Source organism: Patella vulgata, chromosome 7 (assembly GCF_932274485.2).
Source record: "Patella vulgata chromosome 7, xgPatVulg1.2, whole genome shotgun sequence".
In the NCBI taxonomy this organism is placed as follows: Eukaryota; Metazoa; Mollusca; class Gastropoda; family Patellidae; genus Patella; species Patella vulgata.
Window position 1 is genome coordinate 29435565 of NC_065885.2, and position 22615 is coordinate 29458179.

Consider the following 22615-nt stretch of genomic DNA (forward strand, 5'->3'; position numbering starts at 1 on the left):
ATGGGAACAAATTGTCTAATTAAAGACAACTACTTTGTGCCATGTTAGCAAGAGATAATTTCCCAAAAATTACTATTCTAAAATGGACAGAACTCTTTGATTTGGATACAAAATAAAATTGTTGATTTAATTCAATCTGTTGTATGAATTTTTGTTGTGTGAAGTAGGTATCTGTCTATATATAAATTTAGGATCAATAGACAGAGAGCCAATTTTGAGATATATATGTTCAACAGTCGACAGTTTAAGTCAAATACGAGAAACTAAGATTAGTACAAAAACTAACTTTGACTTCAAAACCAAAAATTTATCTAAAATTATCATTAATCAAAAAAGCACATCAGATCCACCAAATTCAACACTTTAGTTTCTTTAAATGAAGAGGTTTATCTCATATAAATACATGCTTTTAAAACTTATCATTCATGCATGAATAACCATTAGGACATAAAATTAAAAAACTTTCAAATTGGCGATATCATTCTTCTTGAAGTAACGATGCGGCATTGACATTTGTCGCTAAATTATCAAATTTTTCATGGATAATCCACACTAATATGTACTCAGATTGATTATTTCACATTAAATTAAGAAAACAAAAATCAAAATACCAACGCTAAATAATGTCCCGGCTTGGATTCAATCAGATTTAAAACAGGCTTATCATTAAATTTTCTAGTAGATAACAAATGTTGGCTTGCTTATTCCATAGTGAGCAGCATAGATTGATGAAATTTCAATTCTATACATCTTTCTAAATACTGAATGGAATTCAATCATTATTGGGCTAATATTCTTATTAGGGATACATCTTTCACAATATTGTAGTTTTCAAGTCATGCCTATTGCTTAAAATGGCGCAAAAGAACTTTAATGAAATACACAATCTTTTGTTTGGTTGTACGCACAAAATTACTATTATTGAAGGTAATACAATGATAAATTATTAGAGATATTTACAATATTGTTTGCCAAACATTTTAATGACAGTTTTCTTTTTAAGAATTAAATATGGAACATCATGCTGTGTTTGATATAAATGAGATCCATTGATTCATCTCACACTTATCATTAATATACAACTGACATGAATAAATTATAACAACACATTTATCTCAAGTCATTTATAACTTCATTATATACACGTTAAAGAGATAATATTACAAAAACATTTCAGGTTTCAGGTGGGGAAATCTACACAACATATTAAAGAGGCATTATCATTTTTACTGTTGTTTAAATCATCACTTTCTCCAAGAAAAATAAATGTAATTAATATTGAATACCGGTAATAAGTATGTAAAAAAAATAAAAGACTCCTTTAATTACTACAAATCCAAGCACTGGACTACTTAGAATAAGATATTTTGTTCTAGCGTTCATTAATTCCGTAAAAATCACTAAATAACTTGAAACTCACAATATTTATGTATACAGAATTATTTTTTACTGTCCCAGAATTTTCCAAATTTTTGATATATTGGGAATAATCAATTGTTTAATATAATGTATGTGAATTTCATATAAAAAAAAAATTGTCTCATTCAAAAAAAGAATTTATCATTATGGGTCCATTTGTTCTTAATTTACTTTGACCTAGCTACTAGCTAGACTTAAATTAATATCAAAAACAATTTTTTCGAAATAATATTTTTAACACCGCTTTGGTTTTTTTTCTCCCTTTTTGTTATTTAAAATATAAGCACAATCATTAAGATATAAAAAAGGTGAAAATCAGTGCACAGCAAATCTCCAATCTCTGAAATAAATCACAAACTATAAAGTTTACAATGTGACAGTTTCTTTGAAGTCTCACACAAATCTGTTAATCATGTAGATGTTTTGGATACTGGGGGTTACTTTATTGTATATTTTTAAATATTTAAAACAGTTTAAAGGTGTGAAACCTCTTTTAATAAAGGATTCCTGTTGGCTGTAACTCAAGTACAACTATTTTTCCATTTTAAATAACACACTATTATTAAGTAATATATAGAAGGTACATGTATATCATTTTCTTATTTATTAGCCAGTCAGGGACTTTGTGATCAAATGTAACTTCTAGTCCAATGCAGTTAATAGATACAAGTACTATACTTCTGTCAGTAATTATCTGAAAATGTTGAAGATTTGCTTCTTCATCTCATAACCTTAAACATTGTGTATAAAAAGTCAATGGTAAGATAACTTTTTTGCCTCTATAGAGTGTCCACAATTAATTCTGTATGACTGGTGAATGGACAGACATTTCAATGTGGGTTTATAAAAATGGTGGATGATATACTCACTATATATTACTGTATAATAGTAAGTCATCTTGTTTTTTTTTTAAATTGTGTCTAGCGTCTGTTAACACCCCAGCTCTACATGTTATAAACAATTACATTAAAACTGTAACTTGTAGCTTCATTGTTTGTAGAAGGAAAGATGTATATTTTGTCGCAATACAAATACAATGCACGTAACACAAAAGACAAAATAATATCCGGCTGGGTTGGTTTAAAGGGTCATAAAATTCAACTATTTTTATACATGGTAATGTCCTCCAAAGACGCAAAAAACATGTAGTCGTGTTTCAGACAGATAATATCAGTTGACAAATTACCAAATGCGGCATAAAAAACGCTGCACTTGGCCTCTGCAGTGACTTCGTAACACAAGATTTATGCATATTTATCAGCAATTACGGAACACATGTAATTAATTCAAAATTATATAAAACTCATTGAAATTTATCGAAATAAAGAACGTATTTAGCATTTATATGTCCCTTCATAAGCTCCTGTCCTCCAACGACCTCCTTACCAGGGGTAGGCAGATCTAGGGACCCATTTCACATGTGAATAAAATAATTTACTATACATTCCTATTGAAACAGGCCCCTGGAGGATAGAAAGCTATTTACACCAACCAGTTTTGGCTCATTCACACTACAAAGAAGAAATGATTTAGTTTAAAATCTGACAAGCATTAGTCTTGCGCTAGAAATTCTGAAAGAGATGGAATATGAAGACAAAATCAATTTATTGTTTTATTAAAATGTTTAATAGAAAAGGTTAGTCTTGTTGAGCTACAAATATATATATTGGAAAGATTTTGGAGAGATTTCTTGATGATGTCCTATACCTATGACAGCATTTGACAATACACTTTCAAATTTTCGAACGAACGTCAATGCTTTAGCATCTTTCTCATCTAGATTGTCATCACAGTCATAATCGGGTGTTGGTGTCTCCGGAACTGTAAAAATAATAAATTTCAAGTATCTGACTTAATGATAGTTATTCTAAATAAAGGAACAGAATGTCTGTATCGTGAATGTCTGGTCAAGGTCTGAGAGATATAACTACTTTTCTTCCTATGCTAGTGAGAAGAAACTAGTCTGGACAGCTTTCTTCAGTTATGATTCTGTCAAGGGATATAAGCTATTATGCATAACTGCAAGTTGCCCCCCCCCCCAAAAAAAAACCCCATTAAAATATCCTGTTTTGGCTCATGTTCATGAAGGGTTCGGTCAACAATACTCTATCATTTGGTGGTAAGCTATCAGATTAAAAACAAGAGCTTTCAAATTTTGGAGGTGCATAAATGGAGTTATCTCCCTTCTTCCATAATTCTCTACTTTGTAAATTGGAAAAATTTCCTTGATAGATCCTGAACACATTGTCATTTTCCTAGTAATGATGACATGTCAACTGAGAATGACTTTTTTTAAGGTGGCTAAGAAAATTTCAAAAGTTTGTACACCCCAAGGGGAATGTGTAGAAAAATAAATGGAAACCATCAATTTTGTACAGAAAGCTGGGCTTAGAACTTTTCAGCCATCCCTCGTAGCTTTCACCTATCTATTGCCGTATAACCAATTCCTTGAAATTCAGAATTGACAGTTATTTGTGACAAAATCATCTAAGGACACAAACAAGGTTAAAACTCCAGCAAATAAATCATGGTTCATTGTAACAAAAACATTGAAGCTAAAAAAAAATGCTTAGTTGCTTCTTGATTTAATGGGTGTATTAATAAAACATTTTCTATTTAGTCCTTTTTGCTCTAAGCTTTTAATGACCTTTTAGTGAACTATACCCCAAACTGGAAATCAATGCCCCAGTGACTTTATATAAAGATAAACTTAAAATCAGTGGTTATGTTCAGCTTCCAGAGTGCATGTTGACCTTAAATACACATTGTTTTAGCATGCTTAATACTAAAGTGGAAGGACATTGTTAGCCTTCTTAGTGTAGTTACAATTTACCAGCGCAAAAATCAATAGGTACAGTTGTTTGACCGTATCCGTACATATTATTTTCCGGTGAAATTAAGATGAGGGGATGAGAAAAGTAAATGATTATACATCCATGTTTAAATTGGTATAAAGTGTGTTTCAACTGGGGTAGTGAGAGTTTGTAAACATTAGCTGTATTAAAACAAGAACTCGGGATGGACGATTGGACGTGAAATTAGTTTGTATTAACACTAAAGAAAACCTTCCAAACAACATGGCCATGATATTTTTTTCCAAATCCCAACTGAATTGTTATTTCTAAACTTAGCAAGCATGACATTATAAAGCCAAACAATGATGTTTTTCTCTTGTCATGACTGTTACATTGTAAAATGTCTTCCTTATAAAGGCCTTTAAAACGTGAACATTTTTTGATAAAGAAAAAATGTAATACATTGTAATACATGTACATGTATAATATATATTAACAAGATTATGACAACATCAAAGACATCCACATTGAAAAGTTAATTTGTTTCATGCCTTATATATCAAATTGATTAGAACTTACTTGGATAATTTGGATAAAAACTATTCTGCATGTCTTCAAAATGTCTTATTTTCTTTTCCTTTTCTTCCTGAAAAAAAAAAGTACATTTAAAGGCTTTTTTCTTTTATAAGGAAATGTATTTATGGCATATAAAAATATAAATGGAGTATTTTAGACAAAATAAAAGAAAGTGTTTTTAATCAATGTTACCTTGAAGTTGTTTTGAGTAGTAACATATTATGGAAATATGTAGTAGTCGAGTCATAGGTAATTTACAAAAATTAACTAACATGTATTATCACAGCTTTCCATTAAAAATTACAACTTCATAAAGGGATTTCTTTAACTGAAACTCTTTCTTTAACTATTCTTTGTGAGTACACGTTAAACAAAGACATAAAACCAAAATGAATCCTTTTTATTGGTTATTTTTCAGAGTAGCCTACCAGAATAAAACATTTTTTAAAAAAATAAGATTATAGACAAATAGACTGACTACAAGTACAAATTCTCAGAATTAACTCCAAATTGCTCTCCACCTGAGCATGCCCTATCTTAACATGCCTTGTTGTGATAAAAAATCTGTGCTTTGAAAGTCTGAAATCTATGCTTTAATAAATTGTATGTACCGGTATCCTTATGAATCTGAGAAGATTGTATGAGAAAACTTAGCAAGAGACAGACACACAAACTACATGTAGGTCATTTCAGGACTAACATATGGTTCAATCAGGGAATCGAAACCAAACTTAGCAAGAGTGCAATCTGCAATCATTATGATCATCGACGACTTTCGTTTTCTGTTTCAAAAGTTCTGTACCTTGATATACCCCCGTCACCATCTAAAGCACAAAAATTACAAGCTAGAACATGTGACGGATGGTTTGCTTTTAAATCGATTTTTGATGTTTCTTTCGACTGATAATGACACTGAAACATGGTTATAAAGATGTTAATTTTGACAATTTTGGGTTATGAAAGTGTAAGCATGAAATTGTGTTGTTGGAAGCCAAATTCTTGAAATTTTCTTGAAACAAAAAGGTTATCCCCCACCCACCATAGGAAACTGTACTTTGTCAATAAAGCCTTAAGATAAATCATGGACCTGAGTATTGTAGTGGAAATTTATCCATTTTACCATCAATGACATTGTATTGTGACAGTATTTTTCACAGATTGCCTTGATGGAACTGAATGTCATTATCAGTAAATCAATAGTTGTTTTACTAACTCATCAATCAGGCAATTATATCTTTTCAAATCGATCAGGTCCTATTTATGCTTACATACAGCATTAATTCATCTGATTATCAAGGGGTATAACTCTGGCTGTGTTTATCAGAAATTGGTGAAAACCAACTGGCCCTAGATCACCCAAAATTTGTCCTGATGACACCAATGTTAATTCTGGTATGTTGGCTCCGGCTTTAAACTTTCCCAAATTTACACTGCATTAAGCAATTTCAACCACTGCTGGAGCAACATATGATGAATTCTTTCTCAATATGTACATTAGTACAATGTAGCTTTATCCTCTATAGCTTCTTTCAGCTTTGAGTCTCACCACATCTAAACCAGGCCTGTATGGAGTATGTTAAGATTTGGTGAGATTATCAAGGGCCAAAGAATCATTGAACATACATGTATATGATACTTTGATAATCTACTTTCTTTCATCAATCTACATAATCTATCCTTAAAACAAATCACATTTTCAATCTTGTAAAATTATCAAGATACATGTATACAGACATGACATAAAAATCTGTGAAAATCAATAGGGTTATGAAATTTCCAAAAGGCTAAATAATAGTTATCCAAATAAGAATTGCTGATAAAGGACAGATGAATAAACAAGTACAACACATGACATTGCTGCAGAAAACACATAGAAAAAACTTAGTTCTTCCTTAGCAATTATATAATAATCAAAAGCTTAAAATTGCCTTTATATTTTTTCGCTTTTAATTGTGAATGGTTTGAGCAGACTTTAGAATGTGGTCACCATTAGGAATCAGTGCTAGATTGAAAGATTCTGTAATTATTCCAATGGTAGTAAATACCACTACAGAAATCCTCAAATCAAGAATGGTACCAAAGTACCAGGAAGTATTTAACAATTCATATACGACTCATTTCTAGGCTGGACGGAAATCGAAATTTCCTCTTATTACATTTGGATTTTTGCACCCTATGTGATGCACCCCAGAATATTCCAAAATTGCTATGTTAGAGACCTTTGCAAACATTCCTATAGAAATTTTCTGCATTCTTATAACATATTTTTCTAATGCTATAAAGAATATTTCTATTCAATAAAATTTATCTTACAGAGCATCTCTGTTTTAATATTAACAGAAAACAAAATTACAAACCTTGACAATCCCAAACTTGTGATTGTGAAATATAGGCTAATACCACTTCTTATTTTTTTAATGAGTTCATACATGTAGTAAGATAACAAATTTTTCTACAGCTTTAATATTATTGAATGATCAATCTATCTGAAGATCAGTTTCTGTTGAAATTTGCATACCCAGACTGGAAAGCAATGCAATCCAAAATGTAACGAAATTTATCGCTTTTTCGGAATGTTTTAATGATTAATGTGAAGGCCTCAGATCACAAAGTCTGTTAGTGAGTCAAGTGGGGTGGTTCCAACTTCGAGGGTTTTCTTGAATTGTTTAAATAAAATTGTACAATATGTTATTCCCGAAATGACATAGTTTGTGTCGAGTGAACGTTAAACCCCATCTCTTTTTTTTCACAGTAATCCCCCACTGAATAATTTGGCAATGTTGTAGTATCCAATAAAGTAAGACTTTTCTAACAGCCTAATAAACATCACAAAAAAACCTGTTATAAATATATCTAGGTTAATCATACATTAATCTAAAATGAATTCATATTACTAACCTTAATATTGATAAAATAAATAGTTAATAACCACACATTACTATACGTAACTTGGTCGTTCAATAGACCATAGAAATATCAATATGTCTAAAGGCCTCAACTCGAAGTATAAAGTTAACATTTAATGATGGTGAGGTAATCAATAAGACACACGACCAGGTGTATATACTTGAGTTATATTAGTACATACCTCGATATAACATATTTAATTCATTATGATATAAAACACTAACTAAATCAAAGAGATCATCTCTTCCTGATAGAAATATACCAATCAGATTAATACACACATCCTATTCCTTATACTCCTCGCAGTGTTTCGTTTGATTAGAGCTAATCCCACTTAACACTGCTGTAATGGAAGCAAATTTATGTTCCAAATTATGACGGGTCAATAGTCCGATTAACAACCAATAGTTAGATAACTGCATAACAATATCATTACGCTTTAAACAGAGCTCCAAATTGGATCAAATATGTTTACATAACATTACGTCATGACTCACGATGTTATTATTCCCAATTAACCAGTGCATAGCAGAATATTGCAGAAAATCTAATTGCGTGACAAAAAGGCTATCAATTTAACAATACTGTTTGGAGACGAACAATACTTTCACCGCTTTTAATACCTTAAATCACTGTCCAAAGTTTTAGGGAAGACCCCTGATTAAACGAAGGTCTGTCATGTTGCTGTACTTGTGATAGATTTGATTGGACGGGAAGAATAGACATACTCCCTCAAAAGCTCAGGTATCAGAAGCCAATCCAGCAATGGCCAGAGAGGGATTTCTTGGGCCATTGTTAAGGAATATGTCTATTCCTAGTTTGTATCATTTTTAAATTTTATATTTGCTTTTAAAAATTTGGTTTCAGTACTGTGTTTCACCCCACCCCACCCCACCCCAACAAATAAATGTGATTGTGGAATCCCTACCCACATAGAAATTGTTCCAAATGAAACCAAAATTTCAACATTTTCATGAGACTTACCCCTCTATGACCCTTGTGATCTCAATTGTCTAAAGAAACACACTGTATGACAGATGCCCGGCTTCATTAGTCCAGTCGGTGCAGAAAAATGGGGCGTTAAACCCCATTTCATTTCAAATTATGTAAATATTTTTACATCCGAATATGCATATATAAACATTAAAATCACAACTATTACTTACATGTAAACAACAAGGAACTAAATAAGTTTCAATTTCCTTAAAAAATATTGTTTCTGGTAATACTAAACTTCTAAGTAATAGGATAATTGATGTAACATTATACCCATTTTTCTTCCTTAAACTTGATATTAATGATATACTGTATGTTAATTATGCAATATTTAGTCAAGTTTAGATAATCACTTCAAAACTGATTGATCAACCTGATAACTTTTAATCTAAGATATTTTAATTAAAACAAATTTTATCAAATTTATTTAAAATTTCTAATTTGTCATTTCAATGATTGCTAAATATATAATTTCTGACAGTACAAATGACATGTTTCCAGTTTCTATTCATCAGGAAAATGTCAAATCACTTGATAAAATTAAATACAGATACTAAATATGTCAAAACTATCAACTGTGGTTGAATCTTGGTGTGACAGCTGTCTTGTATGTGACAAAAATTGACTTTTTCTTTTATACTAATAAATCAAGAAAAGGACAAAATGAACAAATGAAAATCTGAAAATTACAAAATGCACACAAAAAGGTTTGGATTTGGCTGCAATAAAATTTAAGAAGGGGTACCCATTCACATTGGCTGTGTTCAGAGCAAACTTAGCACAGTTAGGTGTAAATTTTTAAAAGAAAAATTAATTCAAACTGGATGCAGTTGAAGTTACATGTCACTACTAAAAACATGTGTCTTAATATTTTCAAATTTGAGATCACTTACGTCTTTACCATTCAGAAGGCAAGGAAGAAAGAGATGTAATGCCAGGAGATTGCAGGGTTCCCACTGAAAGCAGATTACTGTTCTGACTGCTACAGCTAAATATTCTACTTGAAAAAGAGGATAAATTTTATTGTGCATACCCCTGACAACTTGAAGCTGTCAATTTTAAGCCAACCCTTTCAGATGGTCAAAAGGAAGCCAGGCTGGGAAATAAACCAAAATCCTCGAAGACAGGTAGTGAGTATTTGCCCCACCCTAGTTAGCATTCAGACTTTAGACAATGATTACAAGAGTTTTAAACAAGTTTAACTTAAGTGTCTGAACAATATATATTAGATGGTTCAACTTATTTTGTGGTTTGCATTCAACATTGTTCAAGTGAAGTTAATACATACCTCCTTTTCTCACATTGAACAATCACACATTTAAAACTTCAAAACAACTAATAAAAGTCACCATAGTTTCACCAATATTACTCTTTATCATCAGACAGGCTAATAAGGAAATCATATTACATCATCATCTCATGATAAGTGAAAATGACAGAAATTTCCAACCCACTCTTTTTCACATTTAACTTGTACATCTTATACTTAATATATTCATAAGAAATATTAATGAGATTGCTCACAGGAAACAGGTCATATATTTAGTTTCATAAACAAGACAATTACTGGTATTGTTATTAACTCATAACCTTAATTGTTTTGTCATTTATAATAGAAGTTTCTTTGTCCTGTCAGTCTCCAGTTTGTAATACTTCGCTTTTATCTTTCTAGCTCTGTGTGGAGTTCTTATGTGTAATTATGTACTAATATTTAATCTCTAGATATCCCTAACAAAATATAGAAATCCTCACAAAATAGACTTACAGTCAGTATTTTGGAGGTAATGAAAGTCTGAAGATCACTAAGGACTGGATATCCCACCCTATAGTTCTTCTTACACTAGTCCTGGGTCCGGTTTCTCGAAATCTTAACTAAAGATAAAATCCAAATTTTAGTAGATACTTCAGTTTTGATTGGCTAACACTAAAATCAATCTAATATTATCCAATCAAATTACTCAAATTTGGATTTTATCTTTGTTAAAATTTCGTGAAACAGGACCCTGACTGTCAGAATTCAGCTATCAGAATATGTTGGAATAGGGTTTGCTCTAAAGGAGTTTTCTAATCCCTCACATTCTTGGAAAAAAGCATCCAGCTATAAGAAATAACCAGAAGTGTAAAAATATTATACTACTTTACTATTTCCAATCTGTTGTCAAACAAGTACCAGTATTCAGTTCTACTCCCGGAAATGTGTACTGGCTGATTCTAATTCCTAAGAATTTCATTTTCATGAATACTGAAAACTTGAGGTGGATAAAGAGAGTAAAAAAAAATCTTAACACACCAAGAATTACCTGCACATGCTGATTTTCAGAATTTAAATGGGAAGTTGCTCTAGAAACAAATAGAAAGACCATACCGTTAGCTTTTTCCTTCCTTCATATTCATTACACGACATTTTCATATAACCGTAAATTTGAGATGGAAAATAAAAATGACTGTAATTCTTGACAAACTATTTCCTTAAATGTGAGTTATTTACCAGTCTCGATAAATTAGATGTCAACTCAAACTTCTAATAAATCAATTATTTACTAAAGATATTTTATGATAATATACATCAATATTTATCAGTGTTAAATAAATTTGATGTCAATCTTCTAATAAATCAATTATTTACTAATATTTTATGATAATACATACCAGAGAGTTGCCTTTAGGAGAACCACGTGAGTTATAGTACATGTTGATGTCGACACACAAGTATGAAACATACATTTAGATATGTATAAATATGTAAGCTAATATGTATACATATAATTATAAGATTAAAGACTGTATAGCTGTATATTCAATACTTACTTTAATATCAACTAAAGTCTTCATATTTCAACTGGTATTTAGAAATTATACTATTCCTAAGATCCAACTTCCTTCTATGATAGCTTGTTATTATGTGAACTCAAGTAGTCCAAATTATATTATAGTCATTAACACTCACTTCTTGAGACTCACTCAACCAAAACATGGGAATAAATCACTTTGATATGTCCTAATAAGGTTGTAGAAGACCACAAATGTCTGTATGTCCAATGACTATATCATCTATATACCCCACCACTAACATGTGACTTGCAATTAAACTTGATTGTATTTACATGAACTATAGTTGACATCTTCAGGTCACTAGGTCTCATCAAAAACAAAAAAAAAACGCAATAAAAAAACCCAACACCCCAGTAGATAGATAACAAAACATCAACAAGTTTACTTATTCTAGTAACTTGACAATTTGTTTTTCTTTATAAAAAAAAACAAGTCTTTTTATACAAAGGTGATGATTGAGATATGGCTGCAATGTCATAGTAAACCTACGATGCCCAGAGGCAGAGTCACAAATGTAAAATATAAAGCATGGATTAAAAGAGCCCAGTTTTAACTATGTATTCAAAGAAAAAAGGTCATTTAATAAGTATCTAAAAACAACAACATTCAAAGAAATTTCCTATTTACCATCTTTGAAAGTTTTTAACTCAAAATATTGAACTGTTTGGAAACAATTGCCAACCCAGTTTTTATTGGCTATATAAATCTTTTTTTGCTGAAAGACCTGATAACGATGACTATTCGATACCATTTGTAAGCTTTGAGAGGAGGTGATTTATTAAAAAACGGCATTTTAAATATCATTTACTAAAATTATAATTTGTCAATATAGAGAGTTTAACCTCCAATAATCACAAACTGGGTCATATTGGGACTAACATATGGTACATACAAGCTATATTCCTTGTCGTGTACAAGCTTGCATCGAAAACACACCACTTGACTCAATGACAGACATTACGATCTAAAGCGCTCACATTGGACCAATCAACCATCTAACCCTTTACTCCATTAAACACAACCATGAAAATATTAAATTGATACCATGGTTAAAGTTTTATACAGTTAGTGTAGGTAAATGTGTATAGGGCTTTAATTTTGTCAGTAACAATAACCAGACAACTTATAATATACATGTTGTTGACTAGTTGTTTTATTTAAATGTAGAAATTCTAAATATATATAATGCACTTAAAAAATTTAATTACTGAAGGTGAACCATCCTGGTTTTTTTTAAAAAGGAAGTAACAGGATACTATAAAATAACAATGATTAATCCATGTAGCTGTAAAGTAAATGACCACAATACAGGGCTGGCAATCCTTATGATGACCCATTTCACAAAGCAGAACAAAACAAATATCTCTATGTGAAAAAAGAAACATTCCAAAAGTATACCTTTTGTTGTACCATTAATATAAATTTCCATGAAAATAGCTGGACATTAGAATCTACCCACCACAAGCATCATCCATATTTATAAGGGTTAGAGTTGTGGTTAGCAATAAGTGTTTTAAAAAAGTTGGTGGGTAGATCCTGAGATTATTGCTGATTTGTGTTATCCTGTGTTATAATAAATAAAATTATATTAATTTTGACAAAAATCTTCACTGTTATAGCTACAACAAAACTGTAATCTAAATGATATCAATACATCTCTTGTCTATAAAATTTATACTTATATATATCCTAACATAAACATACCCCTGTGGTGTAGTTTGCCAAATAAAATTTATTGTATTATATCAGTCCATTGCCACATTTCCTTTGCTTCGCCTATTTTAAATAGACATAGACTCCCTTGACACAATTCTTAACACAATTTCTAAATACCTCTCTATTCATCTTTTCCTGGGTGTATTTATATTCAACACTTAGAGCTCAATTATCCTACTTAAGAAAAGATGTCGAGTAAAGCACATTTGAATTAAATCTCAATCTTTTCTTTCATATATGATAGGATACACTAGATCAAAGAGATCTCGACACATACTTTCACTTTATTACTTAATGTCCTTGATTGACTAATTTTTCATGGCTTAATCCATGCTAAAAAAATTAAAATGTACTCAATTTGATTATAGTTTAACATTTCATTCAGAACATAAAATCAAAATGTCAATGGTAGATAATCTCCCAGATCTGACAGGATTAAAGACACCCATTAAAAGATTTTAGTGATAATTATAATAAAATGTTGATATGTCTAGGGTCTATACGATAACGTTCTCCTAACGACGGATTAACATCCTTATTGAATGACAGTGATTAAGATTTTATCAGTGGTGTAGATTTTTATAGTTTTGCATTAGAACGTGATAGAAGTAGGCCTAATCAACAAATTACTTAAATAAGCTTAAATTAAAAGATAGAAATAACCATTATATACATGAGTTTTGCATGAGATTAAAATTTTTGATATAAAATTCATATTCATGAAAATGGCATTAAATTTAGATTATTTCATCCATTTACATGAAGGGTCTATCTATAGTTGTTTTTTTTATTTTTAAATGAAATGACTTTAAAATGCATATCTATATTTTAACACTATTGACTAATATGACATGGGTTTTTATGACTTTATGAGGTCAAACCTCTGGGTCATTTAAGAGTTAAAGATAAAAGATGACCAAAAAATAACATGAAATCAAATCTGTTAACAAATTACAGTTAAAGACTTTTTAACACTCAACTTGACTATACTATTAGTACTAAAAGTTTAAGCTAATATTATTAGATATAACAGTGACATTCCCATGGAGGATTTTTGAATAGAGAGGCTTTCAACTATTAAACAAATATTGATAGAGGCTAATATGGGTCATAACCATCAATACAAGATGGTTTGAACTTAAATTGTTAAACAAATATGCTCTTTGGTCATATTTAACTACATATCATGAATTATAAATTTGTACTAAACAGAATTTGACAAGGGTCAAAATTATTACCATTATAGGTGGAGGGAGTGCAGGGTAATTTAAGAAACAGGGTTACTATATCCCACCTCTAATGTTAGATAATGATTGTTAATCTTATCAATGTCAAGATGAAGGATCAAAAACATGTTTTTTTATGAAAACAAACGATTTTGTAAAATCTGCCCTTACATCCCTGACCCATCCGCAATTCCTTGCAGATGCTCTAGGTGAAGTTATAATTATCTGATTGACATGAAATTTATACACAGTGTTTATCTGCATGAAAACAGAATCCTATTGATTTCCAATAATATGTTTCAGACTAATTACCCGTGATCACTTTGAATATCTTGTTGACACTTTATCTACTCACTTCCAATAATTACTTTCTGAGATATTGTCCTTGATCACTCTGAAAATGCTTGTACACACTGTAATAAAGTTTTAATTTCAATGATTTTTTATCATTACTCCGTGGTTTGTTGCCCTTGATAACTTTTTAATATCTTATAAATGTTGAAGTAAATAAAAGAAGCGCAAGTCGACAATCTTTGTGCTGGAAACTTGCATGATATGCAGATGTGGGCTTATGTTTCATAGCCTGGCATCTTTTAATTTCATGTAAATTACACAAGATATCTTGTATCATTAAAGCATGTTGTTTTGGGTGGGGAAGGTTATTTAATACCTGAAAACAGAAGTCTTGCACAAGATTACTGCTATCTTTCTCAGCATGTCTTATAGATACTTTCTCTAACTTCACATATTTTCTACTGGTGTTAATAATCAAAACGAAATCAGATTTTCTTCAAACAAGTATTACAAATATAGTGTGTACATGTAAATTCTAGATTTACCTCTTGTGTCTTATTAAATACTCTTCAAGGTTGTTTTACAACATGGTGTGCAGTTAAGTACACTTTTAGCTTTAAAAATTGTTCAATAAGATAGATTGCCAGGCAACGAAACATACGCCCACAGCAGCTAAATCGTCCGAGCACAAAATGCAGTGTATACTTTCTTTTGAACATTAGTATATTTCATGTGGCGTACTACACAGGCATCCATTCATCCATCCATCAAATACTAAAAATATCAAAGTAAATAACAGTGGCATTATAAGCAATTTCAATCTGTCACCAGACCGGTTGCTTATATCAGGGCTCTACTGGGCCAGAAGAAGATTATTGAGAGGATTTATTGAACCAAGCCAGAGCATAAGGAAACACAGAGAATGATTACACGGGGCCCCTAAAAGTGCAGGGCCCCAGGCCATGGCCTAATTGGCCTGCGCCATAACCGGTCCCTGCTACATACACCCACAAAATCTGATCGTTTGGAATTTGTCTATCCTGGATTCTCACTTGTTTATTGGTGATGGATAGTTAAGGTGCCGGTTCACAAACCGGTGTTGGCTGTGAAAGTTCCCCAAGTTTATCCAGCTTTGTATTCTTCATTTCAGTGGCGCAGGACAGAGAAAACAAGACAAAACCCATGATTAGTTGTAACTTAATTTCTGTCCAGGCAAAATTTCCTATATAGCACAATGCATTAGCCCGTTTGGAGCAGAAAAGTAGGACTTTAAATGCCATTTGATTCATTCATTTATCGGTGGTCCTGATGTAACTGAACACTTTTAGACATAAATAAATTTACATGTATGTGAAAACCTTTATAAAATTTGCTCATTTCATCGTATTCACTAAAAATATCATAATCATTCTTATTCAAAAACAGTCATTTGGAAAGATGCTTTTTCTTTTGTCACTATATTAATATTTTTATAAAACTTTACCTTCCAGGAAAAAAATCCTCAAAAAAAACAAAAAGAACCCAGAGTAATTATTCTATTTCTGATAAGTAATCTGACAATAGTTATGCTATTGTATAAGGAAATGTTTTTCATTGAGATGGGTGTAACTTTTATAGCACCAGTGCTGTTATAGAGTATGTTTTTTTCGACAAACATTTAAACAACATTTTTTGTTTTTTGCTGATTACAAATGATATCTATTCATTAACATTAATGTATTTATTGGTATTGTTGAAGCAGTCACTATTTATAGCACTCTTAAAGGCATAACAAAGTGAAATCGTTCACATATATTATAACACGAACTAGCTCATTTCTGGACTTAAGATAAGGTATAATTTTTATCAATAATTTGCTTGAGCACAGGGGTCTTTTAGCAGTGGAACTAAATCACAGGGTTAGACAGGTGACCCTACTCAGGTCATGTACAAGCTTGGAATCGAAACTAAACATCTGACTAAATGACAAACCTTTATCTAAAGCGAGTATTAGACCACACAGTGCCCACCCACCCTTTAATGTAAAGACTTTTGGCTTTGTTATTATGTAATTAGGCTCATCCAAGTACTCTATTCACCAATCAGTTGAAGTATGTGTGCATTGCAGATTTTTGTTAGTGGGAATAGGAATGCCTAAAACACCTACCCTAACTTTTATTCTGGCATAATGAGGCTTTAAATTAATGAACTGGGTTCATAAGCCCCAAAACGCCTGACACAAATTAAAGATATTACAACATTAAAATTCTGAATCAATTTATATTAACATGGTGTAACTGCCTGTAACAGTAGATTCACTTCCCTCGTTTTCTACACATAGTCAGACTGCACATCAATTTATTATGAAACAGAAACAATTTTTCTAAAACGTTATATTACACCCACCAATGGTAATATGATCGACAGCCTATTAAAACAGGTGCGTCCCATTTTAAATTATGCTAATGTTACCTGTGTAAACAACATCAATGGATTTGGCTGAGCATGAGGAATGTGCAACGTATGTCCTCAAAGTTTTAATCTTAATAGGAAGACAGTGTACAAGAGTACAAACCTTAAAACAAAACTAAATTACATCCATCTGTCTAATCTTCTCACATCTAACTTATATTACAATGTAAACTTTCCTTTAAACAACCTTGCTTCAGAAATGATATAAGTAAAAATAACACAGACCTCTAAACAGTAAAACCATTGTATACACTAAAAGACGTGAGATAAGCCATATGTCCAAGTAGGTAATTACATGATAAACTAAATATATAGGAAGACTTACCTTAGGAATATAATGGACTTGTATAGTTGTCAGAAAACCTGAAAATCTGCTGGCCATCTTCACTGCTTTTAGTGACATATAATCCAAATAAAAACTGATCACTGATAGCTACTTTCAAACTATTTCCACTTTATATAATAAGATATCTAAATCTCAAAAATTTGTATTAGGCGAAATCAACTTTGATTAATTCAATTTTAATAGCAAACAAACTCCATTTTCAAAGATTTTACTTAATATTCAAATTCACATGAAACTGAATAAAACCAATCTGTTTTCGAAATCTAAAAACTCACTGTTCACATTGAATTAAATATAAACAATCTATTTTCAAGGGTATTGGTTAATCTTCAAACACAATGTTCACATCAAATTAAATAAAACAAATACATTTTCTTAATAATCTGCTCACATCAAATTAAATGAAACCAATCTATTTTCAAGAATTTTTCTTAATCTTTAACACCATATTGAATAAATCCAATATGTTTCTAAATTTATTTCTTTAAATCTTCAAACACAATGTTCACATTAAATTGAATAATAACAATCTATTTTCTTAATCATCAAACACACTGATCCCATCAAATTGAATCCTGGTAATAACAATCTATTTTCTTAATCTTCAAATCAAATTGAATTATAACAATTTATTTTCACACTGACCGGTAAGTATATTAAAGTGAGTGTACGTAGTTGATAGTTCTGTATTTCCGTAGCAAGTTTATTAACCAAACATGGGGCAATGAAGTGATGTTAAAGAAAAAAAAAACATGTAGGAGACAATATTAACTTTATTTAATCAGGACGTGTATTTATATTACAGTAGCAAAAAAAACATGTCTGTTTCTACATCACTCATTCTGAAGTAAACTTGCATAAGAAAAGCTTCAAAATCAAGATCTTAGCAATTTGACGAGCAACAATAAAGTTTCTTTACTTTCTTTATTGGATTTTAGGAAATATTTGTCACCTCAACACAAAGAAACACATTGACAGGTTTACTTAAAGACTTTTTCACGTCTGTGATCAAATTCACACTAACCAGTTTTTTTATTCAATACATTCTATGTACATGTATCAGGTACTATGGAACTTGAGTTCAAACTAAAAAATTGAGAAGCAAATCTGAGAATAAAAGGTTAATCAATTATTCAATTACATGATAACCATAACTCATTTAATTCATAACGTACATAAATTTGAACAAAAATAAAAAATCAAGGAACTTGTTTTGAGTGGTGTAGATTTGTGAATGAATGAGTTCAGATTTCAGAACCTAATTTCTCAACCACCTTCTTCATTTACCTGTATCCAAATGACTACAGCTGTATCCAAACGACAACAGCTGTATCCAAACGATAACAGCAATACTATTAGTAATATCCTGATGAAAATCGAAAACCGGTGGAAAGAGTTGCATGTCCCTATCATGTACTCCATAACATACAAACTATATTATGATTATTTCGATGAGTTCAACAACAATATATCAAATACCACAAGTTTTCATTCAATTAATCAGATGGTCAGCAGGTTCAAGATCAAATTCCTTGATAAAGTGTCTTAATTCTATTACCTATACGCACAAGCAATGGCAGATTTTGACTGTTCAAAGAAACTTCTGGGAGAAACAAACAAATCTTGAATGTAAATAGAAGAAATGAAGAGTACTTTTATTCATACAATGGAGTAGTATTGACTGTCGAAGTAGTCGAGATAAAATGCTGTAAAATTGTATGAGGTGAATCATGAATGTATGGACAGGTGAGTTTTATAAATAAACGAAGACAGTATTGGTCAGATATTTACCCATGATAAACACACCATCTCTTTTTTTGTGTAAGCTACAAATTTATACACCCACAATTCATACATTATTATATGTATATTCTCTTCAACTACGTTAACCACCCCATCATACATAACATGGTAATTGCTGTGTAGTCAAGAGTTTTTAAGTTTAGGTTTTTCCTATCATTAGGGTTCAGCTATAGTCATGATGAACCCTAATGATTCACACTACATCAATTATTTGCAGAGTTATTGCCCTTTCCAGCCATATCCCTGTGTAGCACAGACCATTGATATTCCAAACAAATGCTTATGTAAACTTGTTAAATAGTCTGTAATATCACACTTTCAAGATTAGACATAAATTAGATACAATCATAGTCGTCTCCAGAAATCTTATGCAGCTGTCCTGTTTTTCGAGAAAAATCAAAGATCTTACAACTACTTACCAATATTACACTCTGTGTACAAAAATATTATCAAACATTTAATATTAGCTACCACTTGTGCGAATGGCCTTTGAAAAAAGGTGTATTTTCAAATTTAAGAATTTTGAACCATAAAACAAATTTCAACAACTAAAAGTCATTTGAAATGCATTTCATGTATAGTATACAATGTACATGTAGTAGTACACACTATTTTTAAAAGTCAAAACTCAAGGCTGCCACTTTTAATGTGAAGTTCTTATCCACTATTTCACCAAGACATTTACAGGTTTAACTAGTCCTTGTGATTTCTAAACACACTTAAATCATTTTAAACATGTCTCACTTCTTCATACACTTGTCGTATTTATTCAGTTTCACTGTGTTAATTGAAAGCTGTTTAAGGCTCAACCCATGTGTGTAAACAGCATCACTCGACTAGGATTATTACCTCATACATACAAGGGATAGTTTATCACCACATCTTTTACATCAAATGTCTGGGATTAAAGAATTATAAAAAAAACCCTGATTTTATGATTATTGTACAGTTAACACTGAGATGACATGAGAGTTGGATTAATTACCTGCCATCTGTAGATGACCTAATTGTTTCCCCAATAGCGGGTCATCTCAGACCTTCCATCTGGAGAGGATTTAACTGTACCCCAATAATGTGTCATCTCAGACCTGTCTCCTGGAGATAATTATACCCTAATGATGAGCAGTCTCAAACACTTTTTATAGATGTTTTGTCAGTGCATAGGCTTTGGTTGTACCTCACTGTTTCGATTTGGCATAATTTTAATTCCAACAAAAATATATTCATCTGCAATGTTGGATGTACAATGTGTACATGTACTAAATCAGTGCAAAAATTTTACTGAACATTACAAATAACTGACCAGGGTTAGGGTTTAAGTATTTTATAAGGATTATTTGTTGCCTTCAGCCTGATTTATCGCTGACAACAATCTTCATAAATATCAATACATCAATATCTTAATTGCAGTATGGTTGTTTTTGAATACGATCAAATTGATCCTCCCCCGATGTGGAGGTATTGAAAAACATTTTGTTTACCAAATGGTGAAGACCTCCGGAAATTTCTAAAGCTTCTCTAGAAATGTAGCAGAGCAACGTTGCCCCTTTGTTCTCATGATCATGTTGTCACAATTTACTGTTTTGAATGAAGTCGTATGGTCTGATCAGACTATAATTCATGGCAAAACCTATGCTTGGTATTTATTACTAAATCTAGCAGAAATAAAAAAAAAAGGGTGGCGCTTACCTTACGCAATATCAAACAATGAAAAAAAAACCTTGGTGGTCGATCTTCTCATTCAAGTCCAGTACGATTATTACAAATGAAAAATACAGGTAACTTGATATGTACGAGACGACCGAGAATGTCGCTACTCTCGAAGTTAATTGTTTAATATTAGAGGAAGAAAACAAGATGTAGGGAAGATTAAACATTCAAATTGAGCAATCAGCTTCAAATATTTCCTTTACATGTTTGTGCCTAGTTGTCAATTGCTGACACAAAGCCCTTGTTTACACAGCTAATGTTGATGTGAGGATTTTCCGAGATCCAGTTATATTTGAATTCACCTGTTTAACAGATCCAATCAAATTCTAACACACACAAATAGTCTGCTTTTTTGTAAAATTGTTGTAAATGTATTTTGGCCAGATAATGAGTAAGTTTAGAGTTTTATCACAGTTTGAATTAACTTTTAACAACATTATCTGCAAATGTTCCAACTTTTTAAAATTTGGACATCATTTTTCTATTTCTTTTTCCAATCTAGTTTATGGATATGTTTGGGGTTTTTTTCATTTTAAAATTTACATGGTTTGTACCCGTTGTATTCATTTACTGTTTGTTTTAGGCCTACATGTTGACAGAGTATTGCTACCTTGTTTATTAAAATATCCTACCAAGATGTATCTGTAACAAAACATATGAGACATACATGTAATACTACATGTATATGGACCAGGAACCAAGCATGGCATCATTGCCACCATCATTAATCTATGCGCAATTGTCCATGGAACAAGCAGGCCAAGTTTCATGTCAACTGTACTTTTGCAAAGAGTGTCACCCCAAAAAGAAGAATATGAACAACAATAATAACAGTGCTTGGGGACCAGTTCCTGATCCAAAAATCATAAGATAGGTTGCCAGGCAACGAAACATATGCCCACAGCAGCTAAGTCATCCGAGCAGTCAACAAGAGTTGTCACATATTTTTTCAAGGTCAAATCAATTTAACATTTCCAATGTCACCGGAAATGACGTAATTTGGGCAAAAATTGTATTTATAGCCTTCAAAACCAGTATTTTATTCAAATGAGTCGTATTTGTTATTAAAACTTTGATATTTGATCCCAATCAACCAATAGAATGAACACATACGATCATATAGGTATCACAAAATGGTTTCTAACTTGTTCAGTTGCGGAGAAATAGACGATTTTCAACAGGTAACTTTTCAAGGTTTTTGGTCCATAAAAGTGTCAATTATTATTCGATTTTCATAAGATTTTCACCGTGTGATACCTAATGCCATTTACGATTTCATACAAGTAATTTAACACTTTTACTGTCAACGGAAGTAATGTCATTTTGGCAAAAACTGTATTTTTAGCCTTCAAAACAGATATTTTATTCAAATGAGTCTAATTTGTAATGTTTTTAAAATTATGATATTTGATTCCAATCAACAAATAGATTGAACCCATACGATCATACAGATACCCAAAAATGGTTTCTAACTTGTACGGTTGCAGAGAAATAGACGATTTTCTACAAGTCCCTTTTCAAGGTTTTTGGTCTATAAAAGTGGC

The 22615-nt window shown here is 31.3% G+C and overlaps 1 protein-coding gene across 3 annotated transcripts in view; it reads right to left on the bottom strand.

Annotated features, from left to right (window-relative positions):
* LOC126827084 (uncharacterized) overlaps window positions 1-22615 on the bottom strand; it is a 36371-nt gene that overhangs the window by 6275 nt on the left and 7481 nt on the right. The window contains exons 1-3 of one of the 3 annotated variants that reach the window (XM_056102301.1): window positions 11343-11393; window positions 4794-4860; window positions 3127-3240 (exon numbers count right to left, since the gene is read on the bottom strand). In XM_056102301.1, coding sequence (XP_055958276.1) covers window positions 3127-3240; window positions 4794-4860; window positions 11343-11384 — 223 coding nt within the window. In that variant the 5' untranslated portion in view covers window positions 11385-11393. Of the gene's footprint in view, window positions 1-3126; window positions 3241-4793; window positions 4861-11342; window positions 11394-22615 lie in introns of those variants that run through there. The other 2 variants (XM_050556281.2, XM_056102300.1) reach the window with 2 other exon arrangements.